The sequence below is a fragment of the Sturnira hondurensis genome, unplaced genomic scaffold, assembly GCF_014824575.4.
Source record: "Sturnira hondurensis isolate 20B ecotype Veracruz unplaced genomic scaffold, ASM1482457v3 Scaffold0022566, whole genome shotgun sequence".
NCBI lineage: Eukaryota > Metazoa > Chordata > Mammalia > Chiroptera > Phyllostomidae > Sturnira > Sturnira hondurensis.
The window spans coordinates 8,545,230-8,565,834 of NW_028095197.1; the positions used below are offsets into that span (position 1 = coordinate 8,545,230).

The window sequence follows — 20,605 nt, forward strand, 5'->3', positions numbered from 1 at the left end:
TGGATGTCCTTGTTCTGAACACCACCTCACCCTCCCCAAGGCCAGGCCGCCAGCACTGCCAAAGCCCTGCTCCTGCCGAGGGAGCCAGGTTCCGGCGCTTTCCCTGCAGCCACACCCACCTGGCGCGTGGAGTTTCCAGTCTGGGCAGCAAGGAGGGAAGCAGAAGGCATAGGACTGAGCAATAAAACCCGGTGGGCTGAGACGAAAACCTCACACACGCCCACGGCCCAAAGACGAAGGGTGCAGGCGAGGCAGAGGGGCCTAAACTGAGGGGAATGACCAACAGTTATTACTGAGAGCTTTAGAGTATTTTCTACAAGACTTGATTTAAAAAAATATTCTGGTCAAAGCAGTATTAGCAGAGAAAGTAATACTATAGCCCTTTATTTTTTTGTTTTAAAATTAACCTAAGTGCAGAAAAAGAACACATATTTAGTTAGATTATGAATGTGACAAATTTTTTATTTCAAAATCTCAAATTTTGATCAGGAGAGCACCACTGACATAGGTGCCCTGATAGAACTTTATGATTTCTTCACCAGAAATGATTATGCCAGGCTATAATTAAGGCTAATCAATCAAAATCCATGTACCCAATACCAGTCAGAATTCAGGTAGAAACTACGGATAACAGGAGCCCTGGACCGGTCCCCGGGGAGCCTCTGAACTTCTGTGTGAGCATCCGGTTTGTGTGAGGACACTGGCCCGCACGCTTGCTTCTCTCACGTGGAAACTGATTGACTAAGAGGTAGATGAGCAATTCCAGACCCCACCTAGCAGGGGAAAGGCAGGGCTCCGGCCACTGGGCTGGAGACGGCCCCAAGCAAAGTCCACTTAAGCCTGAGATGAGGTGGGGGGCAGCCTCCCGGCACCACCCCCTTCAGGTGGAAGGGAAGAAGGGCTGCCACTGCTCCTCCTGGCGCCACTGGTTCTTCTCCCCAGGCCCAGGCAGGCCTCTTGTCGTCCGCGCTGACCCCCCCTCTCCCATGGTTAATCTCACAAGACACTGGTTCCTGCGCCATGTAGACGGGTGGATGTAGAGCCTCCTCACATCAAGTCAAAACCCAACTGCTGACAATCAGCCACACACAGCCCTGAATTTCACAAGTGACACCGTGTCCGCCAGTGGTTTCTTTCCCACGGCTGCTAAAAAGGAGAGGAGTCTGTTGTCCTTTCCTCCCCAGGAATCTGTCCACAGGAGATGCTAAGCCAACTATGAACACTGTGAGTTTATCCACGGACAGGTGTGCATCCGCAGACTGCGTGAACTGCGCACACTAGACTGAGAGGAAGAAGGCTGATTTTTCTTTTAGGCTACACACATTTAGCCTTCTAAACAGAAGAACCAAAGGATTTCTCTCAATTATGCACAATGGTTGGTGTCTTAAAAAGCTGTCTAAAAAATGAGCACATGTTCATGCATGATTTAAACTGACCTCAGGAGCTCTATGGAGACACATTAACTTGTGCTGTTCCCAGGAAGCGCTCAGCCAGGGCTCAGCCTGACACAGGCGCCTCAGCAGCCCTGACAGCACAGGGTCGGATGACTGCAAGGTGGGCTGGGGAGGTGAGGCAGTGGGACCCGAAGAGGCCCTGGACAGTGACCCAAAGGTCTCTCTCCCAACAGTCTCAGAATCCACTAGGTGACTTCTAGTTCTGGGCAATCCAACCATCTTATAAAGTCTGGAAAATACCTATGAACACTGCTGTGTTTGGATTACAAACACTCAGTACTGGGCCGGAACAAGCACCAAAGTTCACATTCTATACTTCAGAGTATGTAACAGTAATGACACCCGCGGTTTTTGGTTAGCTTGTAACCGAAAAGAGCAATCTAGGCCTATACAGGGCATGAGAGGGTGAAGAAGTGAACAGAGGACAGGTGTGTCACTGGGTGAGCCATGTGAGGCCGGACTGGCCCCGAAATCTGGATGGAGCAAAGGGTGAATGTGCTATGACAGATCCCACAAAACAGGACTCCACATCATCAGAACAAAGACAAACACTAGCTCTTATTCTGACTTCCAAACATGGAATTGTAACATATGTATACAAGTTGGTTAAAATACTAAAACAGCACACACAGAAACAGTATCTTACTTGTCACTCCCTACAAGTACACACTCCATTTACAACTTTGTTTCTAAAACCACGATAATTGTTAGAACATCTAACAGTGATGTTTTCAAAAGTATGTACACCTAACAGCCCAGAGAACACTCACTCTGGACCCAGTGTCAGCACCATCGAAGTGCAGTGTCTGTGACTGCAAATCAGACAAAAATAAAAAATACAGTACTTTTTGAGGCTGAGGACTTGCTCATGGTAGGCTTTAAAGCATTTGTGGCCAACAGGCGTGTCGTCCTCGAGGGCCTTTTAGATGGGCACAAGGTTGCCACTGGTTACACATCAATGAGTTTTATGTCACTGTACAGGTATATAATATTCCCATCAGAGGGTATAAGAAATTTAATTAAATGCTTCACAGAGTTTTACAAAAATTGCTAAAAAAGGTTTTTTGCACTTTAACTTTTAATTTTTACATGTGCCACTTTTAACATCAGTTATAAACTACTCTGACTGCATGACTCCACCCTAAGGAAGAACGTGGTTCGCAGGACTGCATCCCTCTCTGAGAGCCTGCACCGCACTCAGAAACACAGCAGCACTCGCGCTACTAGTTCTCTGCCGAGTCCTGGAAACCTGCAAGAGCCGTCAGACAGCCTGAAACCGCCAACCCAGGGGCATTAGCCCTTAGCCAAAACACATTTTAGTTTCGGTCCCACAACTGGCATCAGCATGATCTCGAGGTCAGGGTTAGAGCAAAGTGCTTGGGAGACTGCCGCTCTGCCAGCGCAGGCACGTAGTCTTAGAATGTTTGTACAGGTGGCTGGACTGACTGAACCTCTTGCCACACTTCAGGCAGGCGTAGGGCTTTTCCCCTGTGTGAACACGGATGTGCTTCTTGCAATCTGTCAAGGTTAAAAAAGTCTTGCAGCAGATTTTACAGGCATACTTGCGAGCTCCCTCTACAACCAAGACATTGTGCTCTGATAAAGCCTTCTTGCACTTCGACAGGACATCAGCAGACGCCCTGGTCAACTGTGGAGGGCCAGGCTGGGAAGGATGCCCATTTTCAAATGAGGATGTGGCCCCATTCATCATTAGCTGGGAACTAGCAGAGTTTTCTGGTATCTGCGAGCTCCTGACAGAAGTTACAATTGGCATTTTGGGAGCTATACGGCGGTAGTATGGAAAGTTACTGGCCTTTCCTCTTGAGGAACCCATCATTACCCTGGAGAAGGAGGAGTGGAGGCCCAAACCAGATCTGGAAAAATCCATCCCGAACTGTTCTCCTTGATAGCCTGATGTCTGCACACATGGCAGGCCCATGGCTTCCTGCATAGGCCTAACGAAATGGGAGTCTGCAGGCTCACTGAACGGGTTTTCTACATGGGAGCCAGGGGCCGAGGAGGGCCCACCCGCAGGCCCGGCCTCTGGACTCAACAAGTACGGGGCCTCGCACTCCAGCCTGCAGTCACTAGTGGTGTTTGGGATATTATCGTCATTGTTCTGATTCCCACTGAAGTTACCTCCTCTGCTCTTGTTAAGAAAATTTGAAATGCTAAAAGTGGACTTATGATCTAAGTTATTTGTGACTTCCAAGATATGGATATCGCCTACCCTGTCAGTGCTAGACTGGGGATCTGAAAAGCTCCGATCACTGCTTTCAGGGCTGAGGTCTATCTTCTCAGCACTGACCACAACTCCCTCCACCTCCACAGATTCACTGCCTTCTGCCTGTGAGGTCACATCGCTCACCTCATCCTGAGGTTCGGGAGAGCTCAAGGGCTCCGACTTCACCACCACCCTCACGTGCTCCTTCTCACCAAGGCCGACCTCAGAATTTTCACACTGAAAGCCACTTTTCGCAGTTGCAGCTTCCTGCTCAAAACTAGTCTCAACCTGAGTTGCGCGAGAAGCCATGGACAACTGCGCCATGTCGCTGACGCTGTTGTCAGACTGGCTAGGCACCTGGGCATCTTCTTGAGCACCAAAAGACTGGTCAAATATGATGGCACTGTCTTCCTGGTTGTCAGTCATCCCGCTGGCCTTAGGGTTATCCACAATTTTCAGAGAATCTGGTGAGAAGAATTCCTCTCGAGGATGAACCCCCGAAGGCCCATTCTCTGGTGCAACATTGGAAATGGAAGACTCATCCATGGTGGGTCGGAGGCGCTGTCTGGCCCGTTCCTCTGCAGACTGCTTGCGCTTATGAAGGCGTCTCATGGGGAATGGTATCCGCTGATCCAGGTTACCGCGCATCGACGAGCTGAGGGGGGCCTGCTGCTCCTCGCCACTCTGGTTGGAATTGAGGGCTGAGCTCACGATGCTTAGTCCCAGCTGCTGCAGCATAAAGAAACGCTGCATGCGGGCACTCTGTTCCTGAACACGCTCACTGGGGGGAGACATGGGCAGCGTCCTTGTCGTTAAGTAATGTTTACACGCCTTAACAACAGAGTTCAAATGCAGGTGAGAGGCTGCCAATAAGACATCCATAACATTGCTCTCCCCCAGCATGAGGGTAGAGGTATACATCATGTCAATCAGTGCGGCAAAGGCCTCTGCTGTCACCACCTCGCTATCCAGTTGGATCATATTCATGGTCTGATCTCCCTCCGCCACTGAGAACAGGGCTCGGAAATGCGTGCTGCAGGCTGCCAGTACAGAGCGGTGGGCTTTAAAATGTCTGTTTCCCACTACGATGACACAATCACAGAGCTGGCCATGAAGTCTTTGGTAGTTCAGTTGCTGGAAGATCTGTTCAAAGTGTCCAGGAAAATCCATGATCCTATGGGAAAAGAAAGTGTTAAGACTTAAAAAAGCTGAAGTCAAAGCCAGAGCAGAGGGTGTGATGAAGAGAAAGGTGTGGAGGGCCAAACTTGGATCTTTAAAAGTTTGTGATGTTTTTGGTAATGGGCACATAGACTAAACACCTGTCAAACAAGGAGCAAATGCTGACTCAGCTTCAGTGCGTCCCCTGCTGGGAACTGGCCTGCAACCCAGACATGTGCCCTGACTGGGAATCGAACTGCAATTGTGTGGTTCGCAGGCCCGTGCTCAATCCACTGAGCTACACCAGCCAGGGCTGACTATTTGATTCTTTAGGTGATCTTTACTTAGCAAACTACATATACTTTTGGTAAAATTTGTTCTTAAAATCTAAAAAGAAGAGAGCCAGAACAGATCAGAACCACATACACATGAAGTTAGAAAAAGCTGCCAAAATATTACTCCCCAGCCCCTGAAAAGGCATTAGTACCAAATGGTTTTATAGAAAGTATCTATTAAATGCTGTGGAAAAGATAATTCCTATGTTATGTAAAGCATTTTAGGAGAGGAAGCTTCCGATGATCTAATATTTAAATAATAATTATTATATCACATGCCGGGCAACGCAATACAGTATATACTGACCAATATTTCTGAATGGATCGGTAAGGACGAGTTATGCAGAGAAGGGCAATCTTTTGCTCTGAATGCACTAACAGACTTTTAAGAGCAGCTTTTTAATATCCAGTAATACATGTATAACTCAATTAAGGTAAAATGAAGCCATGAGTTAAACCAAATGATTAATGTAACTGATGCATTAGCATTTTTTAAAGATTTTATTTATTTATTTTCAGAGAAAGAAGAAGGGAGGGAGAAAAGAGAAGGGGAGAAACATCAGTGTGTGAGATACACATTGACTAGTTGCCTCTTGCTCGCCCCCAACTGGGGACCTTTCACGCAACCCAGGCATGTTCCCTGACAGGGAATCAAACCAGCAACCTTTTGGTTCGCAGGCTGGTGCTAAATCCAGTGAGCCACACCAGCTGGGGTGTTGGGAACTGCTCTGCCTGGTTTCAGGAGTTGTTACTGCCTCCCATGGCTAAGGCTGAGTGAGCGACCTCCGGAATGCGAGCCACAAGGAGACAAAGTTTGTCTCTGGTAGCAAACGCTGCCTCTGCTTCATCCCCTGCCCCAATGCATGGTCAATAGTCCATGATGGGTAAGACTCCTCAGAGGAGGGGCAACCTAAGCCAGACACAATCACTTGGGAGGCCATCATGGAAGGACTCGGGGGGCTGCAACAAAGAGGGAGTGATGGACCCTCGCCCCCTGGCTATTCTGACAAAGCCCAGTCCTCATGTCCTCTGGGAGAAGAGCTGCCTGGCTCTAATCCACTGAAGCCTGAAAACCTGTGATGGGGGAGGCGGTGCAGCCCTTTGCCAGATAGAGCGGGATCTGGGGTGATTGGCATAAGAAAGAATTCCTAACAATCCTGTGAAGCCTGCTTTGCTAAGAATGCTTTTAGTTAAATGATAAAAGCCCAAGCAGAAAATGAGTTTATTTTCCCAAAGTTCTGTAGCCTTTTAGCTGATAGACCCTGACTTAGAAGAAGCCCTAATGGTGCTTTGTATACTATCTACTGTTCACTGCCTGACAATGATTAATAAGTTGTACCNCTGAAAACCTGTGATGGGGGAGGCGGTGCAGCCCTTTGCCAGATAGAGCGGGATCTGGGGTGATTGGCATAAGAAAGAATTCCTAACAATCCTGTGAAGCCTGCTTTGCTAAGAATGCTTTTAGTTAAATGATAAAAGCCCAAGCAGAAAATGAGTTTATTTTCCCAAAGTTCTGTAGCCTTTTAGCTGATAGACCCTAACTTAGAAGAAGCCCTAATGGTGCTTTGTATACTATCTACTGTTCACTGCCTGACAATGATAATAAGTTGTACCTGAACTCTTATGCAAAAAAAACAATAAAAGCCTGTCTAGGCAAGGGTCAGCACGCTCTCCCCTTAAGAGTGTTGCCAGGCCGCTCCAAGGCGCTCCCCCCCTTGAAGGAGTAGCCATGCTGTTCCTTTTCCTCCACAGCAAAGTCCATGTGAATTTGTCTCATGTCTCACCCTCAGTAGTCCATGTGAATTTGTCTCATGTCTCATCTATGACACCACAGGCACTGCGAGCCAGTGCACGCGTCACTGAGGCTCATGCAGTAGCATTTTTAAACATATGTTTTGGCCACGCCGAAGTGCCACCATTGATATTCCAAGAATGAAGTGGAAATAGCAGGGCATTCCTGTAATGTCCAAAAGTGATTCTAAAGGCTACAAATATGAAGATGGCTTAGATTCATACCACCTTAGGTAAGGTTTCCCAGAAGCAGACCTTGAGAGAATGATTCAAGTGCCAGTGATTTATGAAGGAGGTTCTCCTAGGAGAAATGAGGAGTGGGGAGCATGACAGGAAAACAGCAGCAGCCAAGCAAGGGTGCTATTTGGGGCAAAATCCCAGCCTAAGCCTGGTCTGGGGGGAAGCTCTGGAGTATAAATGAGTTTAAGTCAGCTCACGACAAAGGAACCAGTTTTTGTAGCCCTGCGTTATTAGTCATCAACAGCTCAGAGCCTCTCCAGGGGTACAGAAACTGCCAGGCACCTCCAGCTCTCTGGGCCCACGCACAAAGTGATGCCAGTCACCCAAACACCTGGTCCTCTTAAGAGTCAGATGCAAGCCATCAGAAGCAAAAGCATACAGAAGCTGCACCATGGGTGCACAGACCAGTAAAAGGATCAAGGGGATCCGGTTAGAGCCCAGACAATATCTGCTGCTCACACTTGGTGACACTGAAGAATAAAGTTGTGTAACCATACAAACAAACAGATGCTTCTGTTCGTTAGGAAAGGGCATTTCCGTATATATACTTTGAATGTTTTATTCCCAAACCCCCATTGCTGTCCCAAAATTAAGTTAATGAGAAATTTCAATTCTAAGGTGCCACTTAGCATTAAGAAGCCCCACATAGTAAACATTAGTAAATACTGTTTTAAAAGTCATTAACAAAATAATGTATATCACCACATACTTTCTCAACTGGCTTTCTCGAATAACTAAAGAAATCTCCAGCAAAGCTTTCATTTAGAATGGAAGGGCAGATAAAGTGCTTCTCAGATAAGGTCAAGTTCAAGGAGTACATCATCACCAAGCCCTTATTATATGAAATGTTAAAGGGACTTATCTAAGAAAAAGAAGGAACTTCCAGCCAAGATGGAGGCGTAGGTAGATACACTATGCCTCCTTGAATAACCAAAATAAGGACAACAACAATTCAGAAACAAAGTAACAACCAAAACTGAAAGAAAATTTAACTGTATGGAAGTCTGACAACGAAGGAATTAAAATAGACACATTCATCCAGACTGGTAGGTGGGGCGGAGTCGGATGGCCAAGTGGAGAGGGATAGCAGCACAGGAAGCGGTGACACTGGGAGAGCAAGGCATCCCAGGTGCTCAAGGCGGCACCGGACAGACCCTGGGCACCCAGGTGGTGGCTGGAAGCCCCCGGGCATGGGGTGGCAACAGGCAGACCCAGCGAGGTAGCGACTGAGAAACCGGGGGGTGGGGGGGTGGGGGGGGAACAACACGGACAGGACACACCATGTGCAAGGTCACTGGCTGACCAGGCAGCAGTCCCACGTTCATGCGCAGATAACTAGGGAGCGAGACAGATTGCGCAACCCAGGGTCCCAGCGATGGGAAATAGTCTCAAAACACTGAATGAAAATACTTGTGGGGGCTAAGGCACAGGGAGAGACTCCCACCCTCACAGGAAAATGCACTGGAGAAACCCACAGGGTCCTAGAACACACACAAGCCCACCCACACAGGAATCAGCATCAGAAAGGCCCAGTTTGCTTCGGGAAAGTGGTGGCGGAAGAGACCGAGGTGCAACAGAGAGCGGAGCAAAGTGCCGTTTTTTTCCTCTGACCCCACCCCCACATATAGCATCACAACCCAGACACTTGGGTTGCCCCGCCCTGGTAAACACTTAAGGCTCCGCCCCTCATAAGCAACAGGTGCAAACAGACCAAAGCATTATGGCTCAAGAACAGCTCAAAGCCCCAGAGCCAATAATTCTAAGTGACCAAGAAATAGCCAACCTATCAGATGCACAGTTCAAAGCACTGGTGATCAGGATACTCACAGAACTGGTTGATTTTAGTCACAAATTAGATAAACAAATGAAAGCTACACTAAGTGAAATGAAGGGAAATGCACAGGGAACCAATAGTGATGGGAAGGAAACAGGGACTCAAATCAATGGACCAGAAGGAAGAAAGAAACATTCAACCAGAACAGAATGAAAAAACAAGAATTCAAAAAATGAGGAGAGGCTTAGGAACCTACAGGACATCTTTAAACGTTCCAACATCTGAATTATAGGGGTACCAGAAGGGGAAGAGGAAGAGCAACAAGTGGAAAAGTTATTTGAACAAATAATGAAGGAGAACTTCCCCAATCTGGTAAAGGAAATAGACTTCCAGGAAGTCCAGGAAGCTCAGAGAGTCCCAAAGAAGTTGGACCCAAGAAGGAACACACCAAGGCATATCATAATTACATTAGCCAAGATTAAAATGAAGGGGAGAGAATCCTAGAAGTAGGAAGAGATAAGGAGATAGTAACCTACAAAGGAGTACCCATAAGACTGTCAGCTGATTTCTAAAAAGAGACCTTACAGGCAAAAAGGGGCTGGAAAGAAGTATTCCAAGTCATGTAAAACAAGGACCTACATCCAAGATTGCTCTATCCAGCAAAGCTTTCATTTAGAATGGAAGGACAGATAAAGTGCTTCTCAGATAAGGCCAAGTTGAAGGAGTTCATCATCACCAAGCCCTTACTTTATGAAATGTTAAAGGGACTTATCTAAGAAAAAGAAGATAAAAACATGTATACTAAAATGACAGCAAACTCACAATTACTAACAACCACACCTAAAATAAAAACAAACTAAGGAAACTAGAACAGGAACAGAACCACAGAAACGAAGATCACATGCAGGGTTAGTAACAGGGGAGTGGGAGGAGGAGAGGTGGGGAAAGGTACAGAGAATAAGTAGCATTGATGGCAGGCAGAAAATAGACGGGGAGGGCAAGAGTAGTATGGGAAACGTAAAAGCTAAAGAACTTAAGACACATGGACATGAACTAAAGGGAAGAAATGTGGGAAGGAGAGGGTGTGCAGGGTGGAGAGGAATGAAGGGGGGAAATGGGACAACTGTAATAACATAATTAATAAAATATATTAAAAATAAAAATAAATAAAAAGCTAAAAAATATGAACAGTGAAAGGACAGCAAATTCACAGTTATTAACAACCACACCTAAAACAAATGCAAACTAAGTAGACACCTAAAACAGGAGCAAAGCCACAGAAATGGAGGTCACATGGAAGGGTAGCAACAGGGGAGTGGGAGGAGGAGAGGGGGGAGAAGGTACAGAGAATAAGTAGCATAGATGGTGGGGAGAAAATAGACAGGGGGAGAGCAAGAGTAGTGTGGGAAATGTAGAAGCTAAAGACACAGGGACATGAACTAAAGGTGGGGAATGTGGATGGGAGGGGGTGTGCAGGGTGGAGGGGAATGAAGTGGGGGAAATGGGACAACTGTAATGGCATAATCAATAAAGTATATTTTTAAAAATCTAATTAATTTGTACATTAAAATACAGCTACATGTATTTATAATAGTCTGTCAGGTAAGGCTTTTTACTTAGAACCAGGAGAACCCAACTCTGGCTTACTTGGGCTAAAGACATCTGAGAAAGCAGAGACTTGGGATGCTGCAGATAATCAGACAGCAAAGGAACTCTGAAGGGTTAGAAAGCAAATCCACAGTCACACTGGTATATTAGGAAGCTTCCTTCAGCTACTTCCTCTGCAATGAATGGCCTCCAACAGTTCCTTCAGTATACACATCACATGCTTGAGATTCAAAGCTACAGGGAGAGCTCCTACATACTAGCCTTACTACACACTCCCGGTGGCACTGACAACAGAGCTAGGTGCTGGTTTAGGATCAAATGAGATATGAAGGATATTCTAGACAAAGGTAAAAGTGGGGAGAGGTTTCAGGTGGGGGGAGCTGTGTATCCATTCTGGCAGGAAAACAGGTAAGGGTAGCAAGGTAGGTATTGGATAGTGAATGCTCCCAACTGATGTTATGATTACAGCGAGTCATCAGAAAAGTTAGCCATGAGGTACATAATTCTGAACTCAAGACTATCATCACTTCACAGATAATTTTTGTAAAAATATTTTCACGTTTAAGCACAGTATCAGTCAGGGTTCTTTTTCTTTTTAAAGATTTTATTTATTTACTTTTAGATGGAGGGGAAAGAAGGGAGAGAGAGAGAGAGGTATCAATGTGTAGTTGCCTCGCACAAGCCCCCAACGGGGGACCTGGCCGGCAACCTAGGCATGTGCCCTGACTGGGAATCAGGAATTGAACCAGCGACCTGCTGGGCTGCAGGCCAGCGCTCAAGCCACTCAGCCACTCCAGCCAGGGCGTGTTATTTAGTCTTGATTCATGAATACATATATGTCTTTTCCAATATTATGTGAGACAAAATGGGAAGTACACTTGGGAGTAATTGTGCTGCATGTTGAAATAAGATGTTGTCTCAAGGAAAAAATACTGTTCAATTTTTGAGTCATAAGCAACATTCACTGCTTTTTTCAGAGAACAGTGTTTTTACTTGGAAGAATGAATGACAAACTATGGTTAGTCAGACTTGAGCATTCGCCAGACATTTTCTTGGAAATGAATAAAATGAACTTGTCATTTCAAGGAAAACAACTTCCAGTATTTCTTGCCTAAGACAAAATCTGAGCTTTCACGTGAAAATTAGAATTCTGAAATATCTGTATCTGTCACTGTGAGCTTGATAGCTTCCCAGGGCTCTTCTAATGAGATCATTAGTGACATTAATAAAATGTGATTTAAAAAAATATTGTATAATAAATATGTCAACATTTGAAAGATCTACAAAACTCAGTGAATCAACATTTTCCAAATAACTAATGTTGTAACCATGAGGTTATGTTACAAAATAAGGTATGGGTTAAAAAAATCTATTCAAAGTGCAAGATATAAATTAATGTATTTTCATGCAACAGACTATGAAAAGTTCATTAATATAGTTTTAGATTTTACATTGCAACTAACCTGTCTTCTATTAAACTAGACATTAAAGAAATTTGCAAAATGCAAAACAATGACACTCTGAACATACCCAGTGCACAGATGTTGGTTTCAAATACCATTCGCTAATAAAAGGAATCAGGGCTTCTTGGAGAAATGATTCTAGAACTGAGGCAGGAAATATACAAAATAAGCCTGCGGAATCTTGTAGTGCCAGAAGGTAAGAAAGTGCTACAAATAAATAAACATGATAATGGGAATATATGAAAGGAACAGGACCCAATAAGAGAAAATGCTCTTATGGGCCAAAACTGAAATACTTTAAGCAAAAAGATACATAAAATAATATTAGATTATAACCCAAGGTGTAAAATAAATAACCATAGGTCCATACTGATATAAATGGTTGGTGAGATAAATAAATGGGAGAGAAGAGACAAATCTGAACAGAAGAATTACAAATAATTTATGTAGCTACTCTGTCCTCACAGAGATGGAGCACATTCCCCGCTCCTTAAGTGTGGGCTATGCATAGTGACTTCCTTCCAGAGGACAGTGGAAAGGTGGGGGCAAAGAGTAACTTTACAGTGGAGAAACCTGACAAACATTTTCTCAGCCAGGTGATCTAGGGCACCACCAGTGGTGATCAGTATGTTCATAGTATGCACGTTAGTGGACATCACATGTTGATGTGATGAGAACGGCACTTTCTCTCTGTGGTCTTCCCCACAAAAACCTGCAATCCCAGTCTAATCATGAGAAAAACATCACACAAACCCCAACTGGTCAGTCTACAAAATAAATGACGATACTCGAAACTACCCAAGTCATCAAAAACAAGAAAAGTTTGAGAAACTGTCATAGCCAAGGGCAGCGTAAGGAGATAAGATGACTAAATGTAATGTGGTGTCCTGGATGAGATCCTGGAACAGAAAAAGAACAAGAGGTGAAAACTAAGAAGACCTCAGTAAAGAATGGACTTTAGTTAATAATGTATCAGTTACGGTTCATTTATTATAATAAACTTACCATACTAACGGTAAGACAGTGATAATAGGAAAACTGATTGTGGGTATATGGAAACTCTCTATTCTGTCTTCACAATCTTCTTAGAAATCAAAAACTGTTCTAAAAAATAGTGTTTTTTAAGAATTTTTATTTATTTGTTTTTAGAGAGGGAGTAGGAAGGGAGAAAGAAAGGGAGAGAAACATCAATGTGTGGTTGCCTCTTGTATGCCCATTACTGGGGATCTAGCCTGCAACCCAGACATGTGCCCTGACTGGGAATTGAACCAGCGACACTTTGGTTTGCAGGCCAGCACTCAGCCCACTGAGCCACAGCAGCCAGAGCAGGGTTGTTTTTTTAAACTGCCATTCTTTTCTCTAAGAATTTTTTTGGAAAAATAGTTATATTTTGGTAACTATTTTACTGTGTTATTGATATTAACATATAATGGGTTTATTATTTTTAATGAATTCAATTTTAATTTCTACTATGTTAGATACTGATAGCTATAACTCACAAAAAACTTTTCAGACTCATCAATAATTTTTCAATGTATATAGGAATCCCGAAGTCAAAAGTTTGAAAATCACTGACATAAATCAGTTTCACATATGGAAAATGCATGTATGTGGGATCTCATTCTTCAAATATACCTATGTATTTGTAGTCTCTAAATGAGACTACAGTGTAAAGGCAGTCTTCAATTTATACATATATTGTGCTACTCAATTTTGTGAAATTGCCTCATATTTTTTCAGCAATATTACCTTCCAAGATCATCACAAAGTATGCCTTTCACCTGTTACTATGGTAGCAAACTGTCAAAGCACCTGTTCAGTGTACCACTGAAGTATAATAGTATAAAAGTATAATAGTATACTATTATAGTATAAAAGTATAATAGTATACTATTATACTTTTATTAGTTGGAGGGTGGAAGGTTAGTTGGATGGGATGCAAGGGTTGAATACCTACTAAAATCCAGGTTGTAGAGGTACTTTACATATATTATCTCTGATGGATGACTGTCAAGGAATAACTGTCATCCCTATGACTAGGGCCAACATCACCCAACCAGCACTGTAAGTGAAGGAGAAGAGTTATAAACCCAAGTCCAACTACAAAACCTCACTTTGCTGTACTGGAAAGATGCCCCCAGTAAGATCCAGCCTAGATGGATGATAACAGAATACTCAGGAGAGAATAGTATATAGTTATAAGGGTTAGCAAGGCTAAGAATAAGGATTAAGAGATTGAGGGGGTAAGGAGATAAAGGTGAAAAGCAGGCTCAAGGTCAAGGATGGAGGTCAGTGATAGTGAAAAGACAGGTGTGTAAAATAACAGCTACTGGAGTAAAAATCAGAGCAAGGGTTGTGGAAGAGGTAGCAAGAGGGACTTCTCTTACTCAAATCCTCCCTTAATGCCAATGCCAAGCCTTCACCATGGCCAACAGACCCCAGTTTGGAAGATGAGGAGAATGCAAGATGAGTTCTGCCTTCTCGCCACCGCCCTGACAGACCACCTCTCTGACAGGGTTGGATAGACCAAGATTTTCACTGTATGGGAGGGAAGCCTGCTGCCAGGAATGTACTCTGTCACCCTTGCCTTCTCCCCAAAGGTCTGATCCCTGATTATTGTTCTGCACCAGGATCATGGAAGGCAGTGCTGGGGAGGAACCAGTAGCAAGAGGCAGTGGGAAGAGAAGGCAGAACTCATCTTGCAGAGTGCTGTCTGAAAGATGGGCATGCCCAAGACAGCCAGTTACATGACTGACTGAAAACACTACCTTTAAACTTAAAAGTAATTTATGACAAATTTCACTGCTTTATCCTGTTTAGAATTTTATACTCCCACTGTAACTGGCCTAGAAATTTCCATTTCCAGGTATTATCTTTTCCTAAAATTTAAAATGAATAGCCAGCTAGCTGATTACCTAGGGGAATAAAAGAACATCTGTAGCCAGTTAAGGCTCTAAAGATCCTACAAACTTCACAAAGGTATAAAAGACCAACCAGAAATGGCCTGTTTTAGCTACTTACAAATCTGAAAGTGTATCTATTTTAACATCTGCTTAAGACCTCTAATTGTATTTTTCCTCTGTTATTCAGCAAATGTTGCCTGGCACCCTCAGTTATGCTCCCCACATACAACCTTTTCAACAATTTGGAAAAAAGCTTTCATTGCCTTTTTACCATGACACATCAAGAAACATATTTCCTAATGAACAAAACCACTTTATCGAGAAAAAAGCCATGCCCAAGCTTTGTAGACACTATTATTGATAGTGCCTTTCCAACAGAGAAAAAATAGATTCCATTCATTTTTGTACCTAGTCTACTTTCAAAGTTGTATATTCTTTTACTTCTGAATCACTTAGCAAATCAACAGCATTCAGCAAGAAACTGATACTTTTCCTTGGAGTTGCTTTAGACATTCCACTTAAAATAGAGACTATAATGTATGTTACTAAATGTATTTAGATTTTTGTACCATCTGTGGGTTCCCCTCACAACTGAGCCCCAAAACTGTGGTTTTCTTCTCCCTATCTTTCCTCAAAACCTCACTGCAGGAGAGACTAAAACAGAATAGCTAAACAGAAGGTCTTACATTTTTAGAGGAAGACTGTTGAGTGGACTTTAAATTATAATGGATTAATGAAGGTATAGTGAAAAGTCAATTGCACCAAAAAATATGTTCAGAATAAATAATATATTCAGAATTGTGTTTAGCATGATTCATCCTAATCATTTTAAACTTAAATTGGAAATACAGCATTTGTAAACTTGTTATCAAGTACACAAAGTAACAGACTACCAAGTCTAATTTCTAAGAGATTCACCCCTCAAACATCCTTCAAAGTTAGTAAAAGAAACCAAACACTTTGTTAATTCCATTTATATGAAAACAAAAGTATCAGTTCCAGTAGGATTGCCTCAATATCACATTTTAAAACTTTTTTAAAATGTTTATTGATTTTTGGTGAGGGGGAGAGAGAAACAATGTAAGAGAGAAACATCAATCAGCTGGTTGCCTCCGAACTCACCCCTATCTTTTGGGGTGCGGGACGATGCTCCAAGGAACTGAGCCACACAGTCAGGGCAATAACAAACTTTCTTCAGAGTACAAATTTGGAAAATGAATTGGTTATCATTATAGTGAATCAATTGGTACAAAAGTCTTTTAAGTGTACCAGATGTCATTAAATCTTAGATGTTAATGATTATAAGATGCAACATATTTCATGTAACAGTAGGAAAGAAAAAAAAGCTGTCAATTAAGCTATAGCATAATGCTTACTGATGGCATTCTGTCTTCAAGATTAAAATGGGAGCAAAACTGTTTTAGAATCAAGGAAATACTGGAATCTTAAACGTATCATTCAAATATGTTAGAAGATCAGAAGGAAAATTACAGACAAAACTATAATCCTGAATACCTAGAAAGTTATCTATGCCTAGTATATTACACTAAAGTTAGTGCTCAACACAATACCTAATATGTCTGAGCTGTCAGGAAGATAAATCAACTCTCCATCTATCTATTACGTAGAAAGTCATCCCTCCTTCCAAATTGGTCTGGAGATGAAAAACAACCATTCAGTGATGAAAATGATGAAAACAACTGTAAAGAACAATAGTTCACTCAGAAACAGCTGATCTTTTAGCACAAGAAGTTCACTGCACACTGAGACAAAAGGTGCTGTGTAGTGCTACATTCCATCCCACTTGCTGCACCAACAAAAGCTGGCTCTACTGGACAACATCTACATTTGAGAAATGTTAAGTACAGTAAACTAAAAGTCATAAGCTTAAAACTGCAGAGGGGGAAAGCATTTGTTTATAATAAATGTACTTTTTTTTTAAAAAGTTGAACACTAACATGGAATCAATACCTCAGGTTTTTCTTTTCCCTTCCAAGAAACTGAAGTAGACTCAAGACCCTGTGTCAGCACTGCAGCAAGTGTTGTTGCATCTGACTGCGGACTAGACAGTACTCAGTCTCACCCACGCTGAAAAGAACTCCATAGAATTCATGCTAAGTACTTTAAATACTAAAACATTCACATGCATTTTGTATCCAGTGACTTTTAAAAATTACCTCAACTTCTCATGAGGGTCTTGCAAGAAAGCCTCCTGTGAGACTGCTGACCCTAAATTTAGAAAAACACTCAATTATAAGATGCCTTTCTTCCAAATCTTCCAGAATTTTGCTAGAGACACCTCAATGAGCCAGAAAACAGCTTGCCAGTATCTTCGGCTAATCACACTGTTTTGACACAACTTTTAGGAGAAAAAAAATTGCATATCAGAAAACAAGTTGATTTTGGGACTCTTTAAAAAGTTCTGGTTCATTTATTCAGCAAAATCCAAGGGCCCAGAACAAGTTTCCAGCCGATGAGTCTTACCTGGCAGGTCATCAAGCTGGCTGCAGTGGCCAGGCCAGCCTTCCCAAGTTTGCTGAAATCTCCAGAGGCAGTTAAAGCAATAATGGGAGGCCTTTGCTCCCTTTAGAGGCTTTTCTCTAAAACTTCTTCTCTCCCCAGCCTCTTCCCTGCCCCCCCCCCCCAAACTCTACTCTTTTAGCTTAGGGCCAACCACCCTCAACAAGGAAATCCTAAGACTTTAACATATGAAAAGCAAGTTCTCTAGAAAATAGAGACACCCAGNAATAATGGGAGGCCTTTGCTCCCTTTAGAGGCTTTTCTCTAAAACTTCTTCTCTCCCCAGCCTCTTCCCTGCCCCCCCCCCCCAACCTCTACTCTTTTAGCTTAGGGCCAACCACCCTCAACAAGGAAATCCTAAGACTTTAACACATGAAAAGCAAGTTCTCTAGAAAATAGAGACACCCAGCCCACATTTTTTATATTATCTAAGGCACCCTTGCCCATACAAAAATAACAAACCATTAAGGATTAGGAAAGCACTTCAACATCTAAAAATCCCAATGCATGTAATACCTTCTATTTACTATAATCGAAAAGTACAGATTGGAGCAAAAGTAGGTTGACAGTTGTTCCTATGGAAAATAATGCAAGTAACAAATAATACAGAGAAAACTTAGTTTACTTTTGTTCCACCCTATATATTAACAAGTTTGGGGGAAAATTTTTGTTCAACTCTTGAATGTGAAGAGTTTCTTACTTTTTTTCATTCAAATTAATCAGAATCCGAGTATATCAGTAATCAAGACCTTACTTTGGTTTTACTTTAAAAGTTTCCTCCAAATAACGTTAGAATACAAACTAGAATTTGTATTCTTTTCAGGAATTAGTTTCTACAGTACCTTCCACTATGCCAGGATGCAGACTCACTTAAAAACAAATGACCCATTTTGGAAGGGAAAAAAAACCCCTAAACTTCAACTCTCCCCTAATTCACTGTCTTACATATTCATGTACCAATCTACAAGAGGAGAAGGTGGAGCGGCTATAGTTCCACAAAGCCCGGTAATGGGCACTCAATAAATGCCTGTAACCACTTCAGTCCTCCGATAATAAGCTGGGCCGTTCCAAAACACTGGCTCCACCCCCCAGGGTCAGCAGCCAGTTCCCGATTCCAGACCGCCTTGGCCTTGCTATGATGAAAGGAAACCTTGTCACTTAAGGAGACCAAAGAGGAGGGAAAGGGAACCACCCGACCCCATTCCGCAGATCCTCTAGGCCAATGGTCCGGAGACCTATCCCACCGCATCCCCGTAATCTACCCCTTCCGCCCCCAGATCGGAGGGGGCAAGAACCCCCGCCCAACCGGGCAGACACACTGTCGGGCGGGCGGCAGGGCGTCGGGCGGGCGTCAGGACACCGGGGACGCCTGCGCAGAAGAACCCGCCTCCCATCCTCCTGGCCCTCCGCTCCGTAGGGTAACAATACCCCTTCAGAAACACAGGCAGGGTAGCCGAGGGGCACCAGTACGAGTCTGCGCGCCCCCCAGATGTCCTGTCGCGACACTGCTTGCACCACTAGCCCAGCACCCCCAGGGCTCAACAGTCTCCACCAGAGTGAGCCCGCGCACACACAACACCACCACTAACACTGACAGGGTCTCCTCACCTGAGCCGGGCTCCGCCCCCCTTCCCGGCGGTGAAGGCAATGACCCTTCTCAGATCAGACTCCACAGTGTCGGAGGAGGCGGGAAGTCCAGGCTGGTGTCTCTGGAGTGGGGTTCCCTCCCCCTTCCGCCCACCCTCCCCGCCCACCCCGCCGCCAGTCCCCCAGCTCCCTCGGCCCGTTCGCCGCGGTATTCTGAGCGGATCTGAGCGGACCGCGGCGGCGGCCGACAGTAAACGGAAGTGACGCAGCTGGATGACGCCTACACCACCTCCTCCCCTAGGGCAGAACTGTGGCCAATTAGCAGGGGAGGCAGCGGGGGCGGGGAAGGAGAGCAGCCAGCCAGCGCGGAATCCGGAAGAATTTACCAGGCCCCGGAACAGTGACCAATCCACGGGCCCAGGAGTCCCTGTGTTTACTACCAACCTATTCCGTGAGCGCCGCGACCAATCTCTGTGTTTCTTACAACACGTAAAGCTGCTATCAAACTCCTTTAAGGAGGAATTCACCACCTAAGCGGCTCTAGGTTTGGGCCGTGGAAAAGCTTACGTGTGTCAAGCCAATCAAGACCCTTTGAGATTGAGGCGAGAGGGTTTTCTGCTAGTTCCATCGATCACAATCGCGACTGCTGGGAGGCGGGCCCTCAGGGTAGTGCGTTCCAGTGGTCACGGGACATGAAGGGTTTTCCCACACTGCCGGTGCTGGCCCTTTGGTGACCCCCGCCTGCGTATGGAAAGAGAGTGCGTTTTGAGGAACCCACACACGCACCACTTTAGAAGTTGAATTCTCACGTGGTAGACTTTGGAAAAAATAAAATTCAAAGAAAGTTATTTAAATTAGCCAAAATCCAGGCGAACAAGGTTGATCCAATGCTGACGGCAGTTGGGTCCAACAGCACCAACAGCAGTTGGGTCCAGTCCCAGGAGTAGCTTCAAGAGCGGCTTCTCGCAGCTGTGACGTCTGAGAATGACAAGCGGGTCTGGGCTTCGGACTCGAACAATGCTCCACATTTCGAGCCGCAGGTCTTCGAAGTCCAGTCTCCAAAACCAACTTCCCCCAAAACAAAATTGCACACGTGCAATGGTTTCGGACTTGGGTCAGAAAAGAACAAGCGCCGGGTGGCTCTCGGGTCCCTGATGCACTCTGGGATGGACCCTGAAGGGAGACTGTCTGGCGTGGCCTCTGAGGGTGCTGGACCCTAGGGCAGGGAGAAGACCTCCTTCCTCCGGTGAAGGGGAGAGAGGAAAGATCCTGAGGGGCCTTGCCGGGAGGAGAGGCGGGGTGAGGGAGCAGTTTGGGAGCTCGGTTTGGCTCCAGAGACAAGGCAGGCTGGGGAACGCCTCTAGTTTCTTTTGGGGGAGGGGGATGGAAAGGGTAGACTTTTAAAAAAATTTTATTTTAATTGCCCCCGCTGCTTCAGAACTTAATATCCAAATGTTATTATAGCTATTGCATCTCTTAAGACGTTACAGGTTGGAAATATCGCTATTGGGGTTTCTTCCTTTAAAGGCTCAATGAAATCTGATGGTA

At 44.4% G+C, this 20,605-nt stretch overlaps 1 protein-coding gene across 2 annotated transcripts; it reads right to left on the reverse strand.

The window, feature by feature from the left end:
- Positions 1-436: 436 nt before the first annotated feature.
- ZBTB5 (zinc finger and BTB domain containing 5) lies at positions 437-19,203 on the reverse strand. Of its 2 annotated transcripts, XM_037035775.1 has the most exons (3): positions 19,079-19,203; positions 17,128-17,179; positions 437-4,852 (listed from the first exon to the last, which is right to left on the reverse strand). In XM_037035775.1, exon 3 carries the CDS (start codon positions 4,846-4,848, stop codon positions 2,818-2,820), a length of 2,031 nt encoding a protein of 676 aa, XP_036891670.1. In that variant the 5' UTR covers positions 4,849-4,852; positions 17,128-17,179; positions 19,079-19,203; the 3' UTR covers positions 437-2,817. The 2 variants fall into 2 exon arrangements, with proteins under 2 accessions (XP_036891670.1, XP_036891669.1); XM_037035774.1 differs by lacking the exon at positions 17,128-17,179.
- Positions 19,204-20,605: the final 1,402 nt, after the last annotated feature.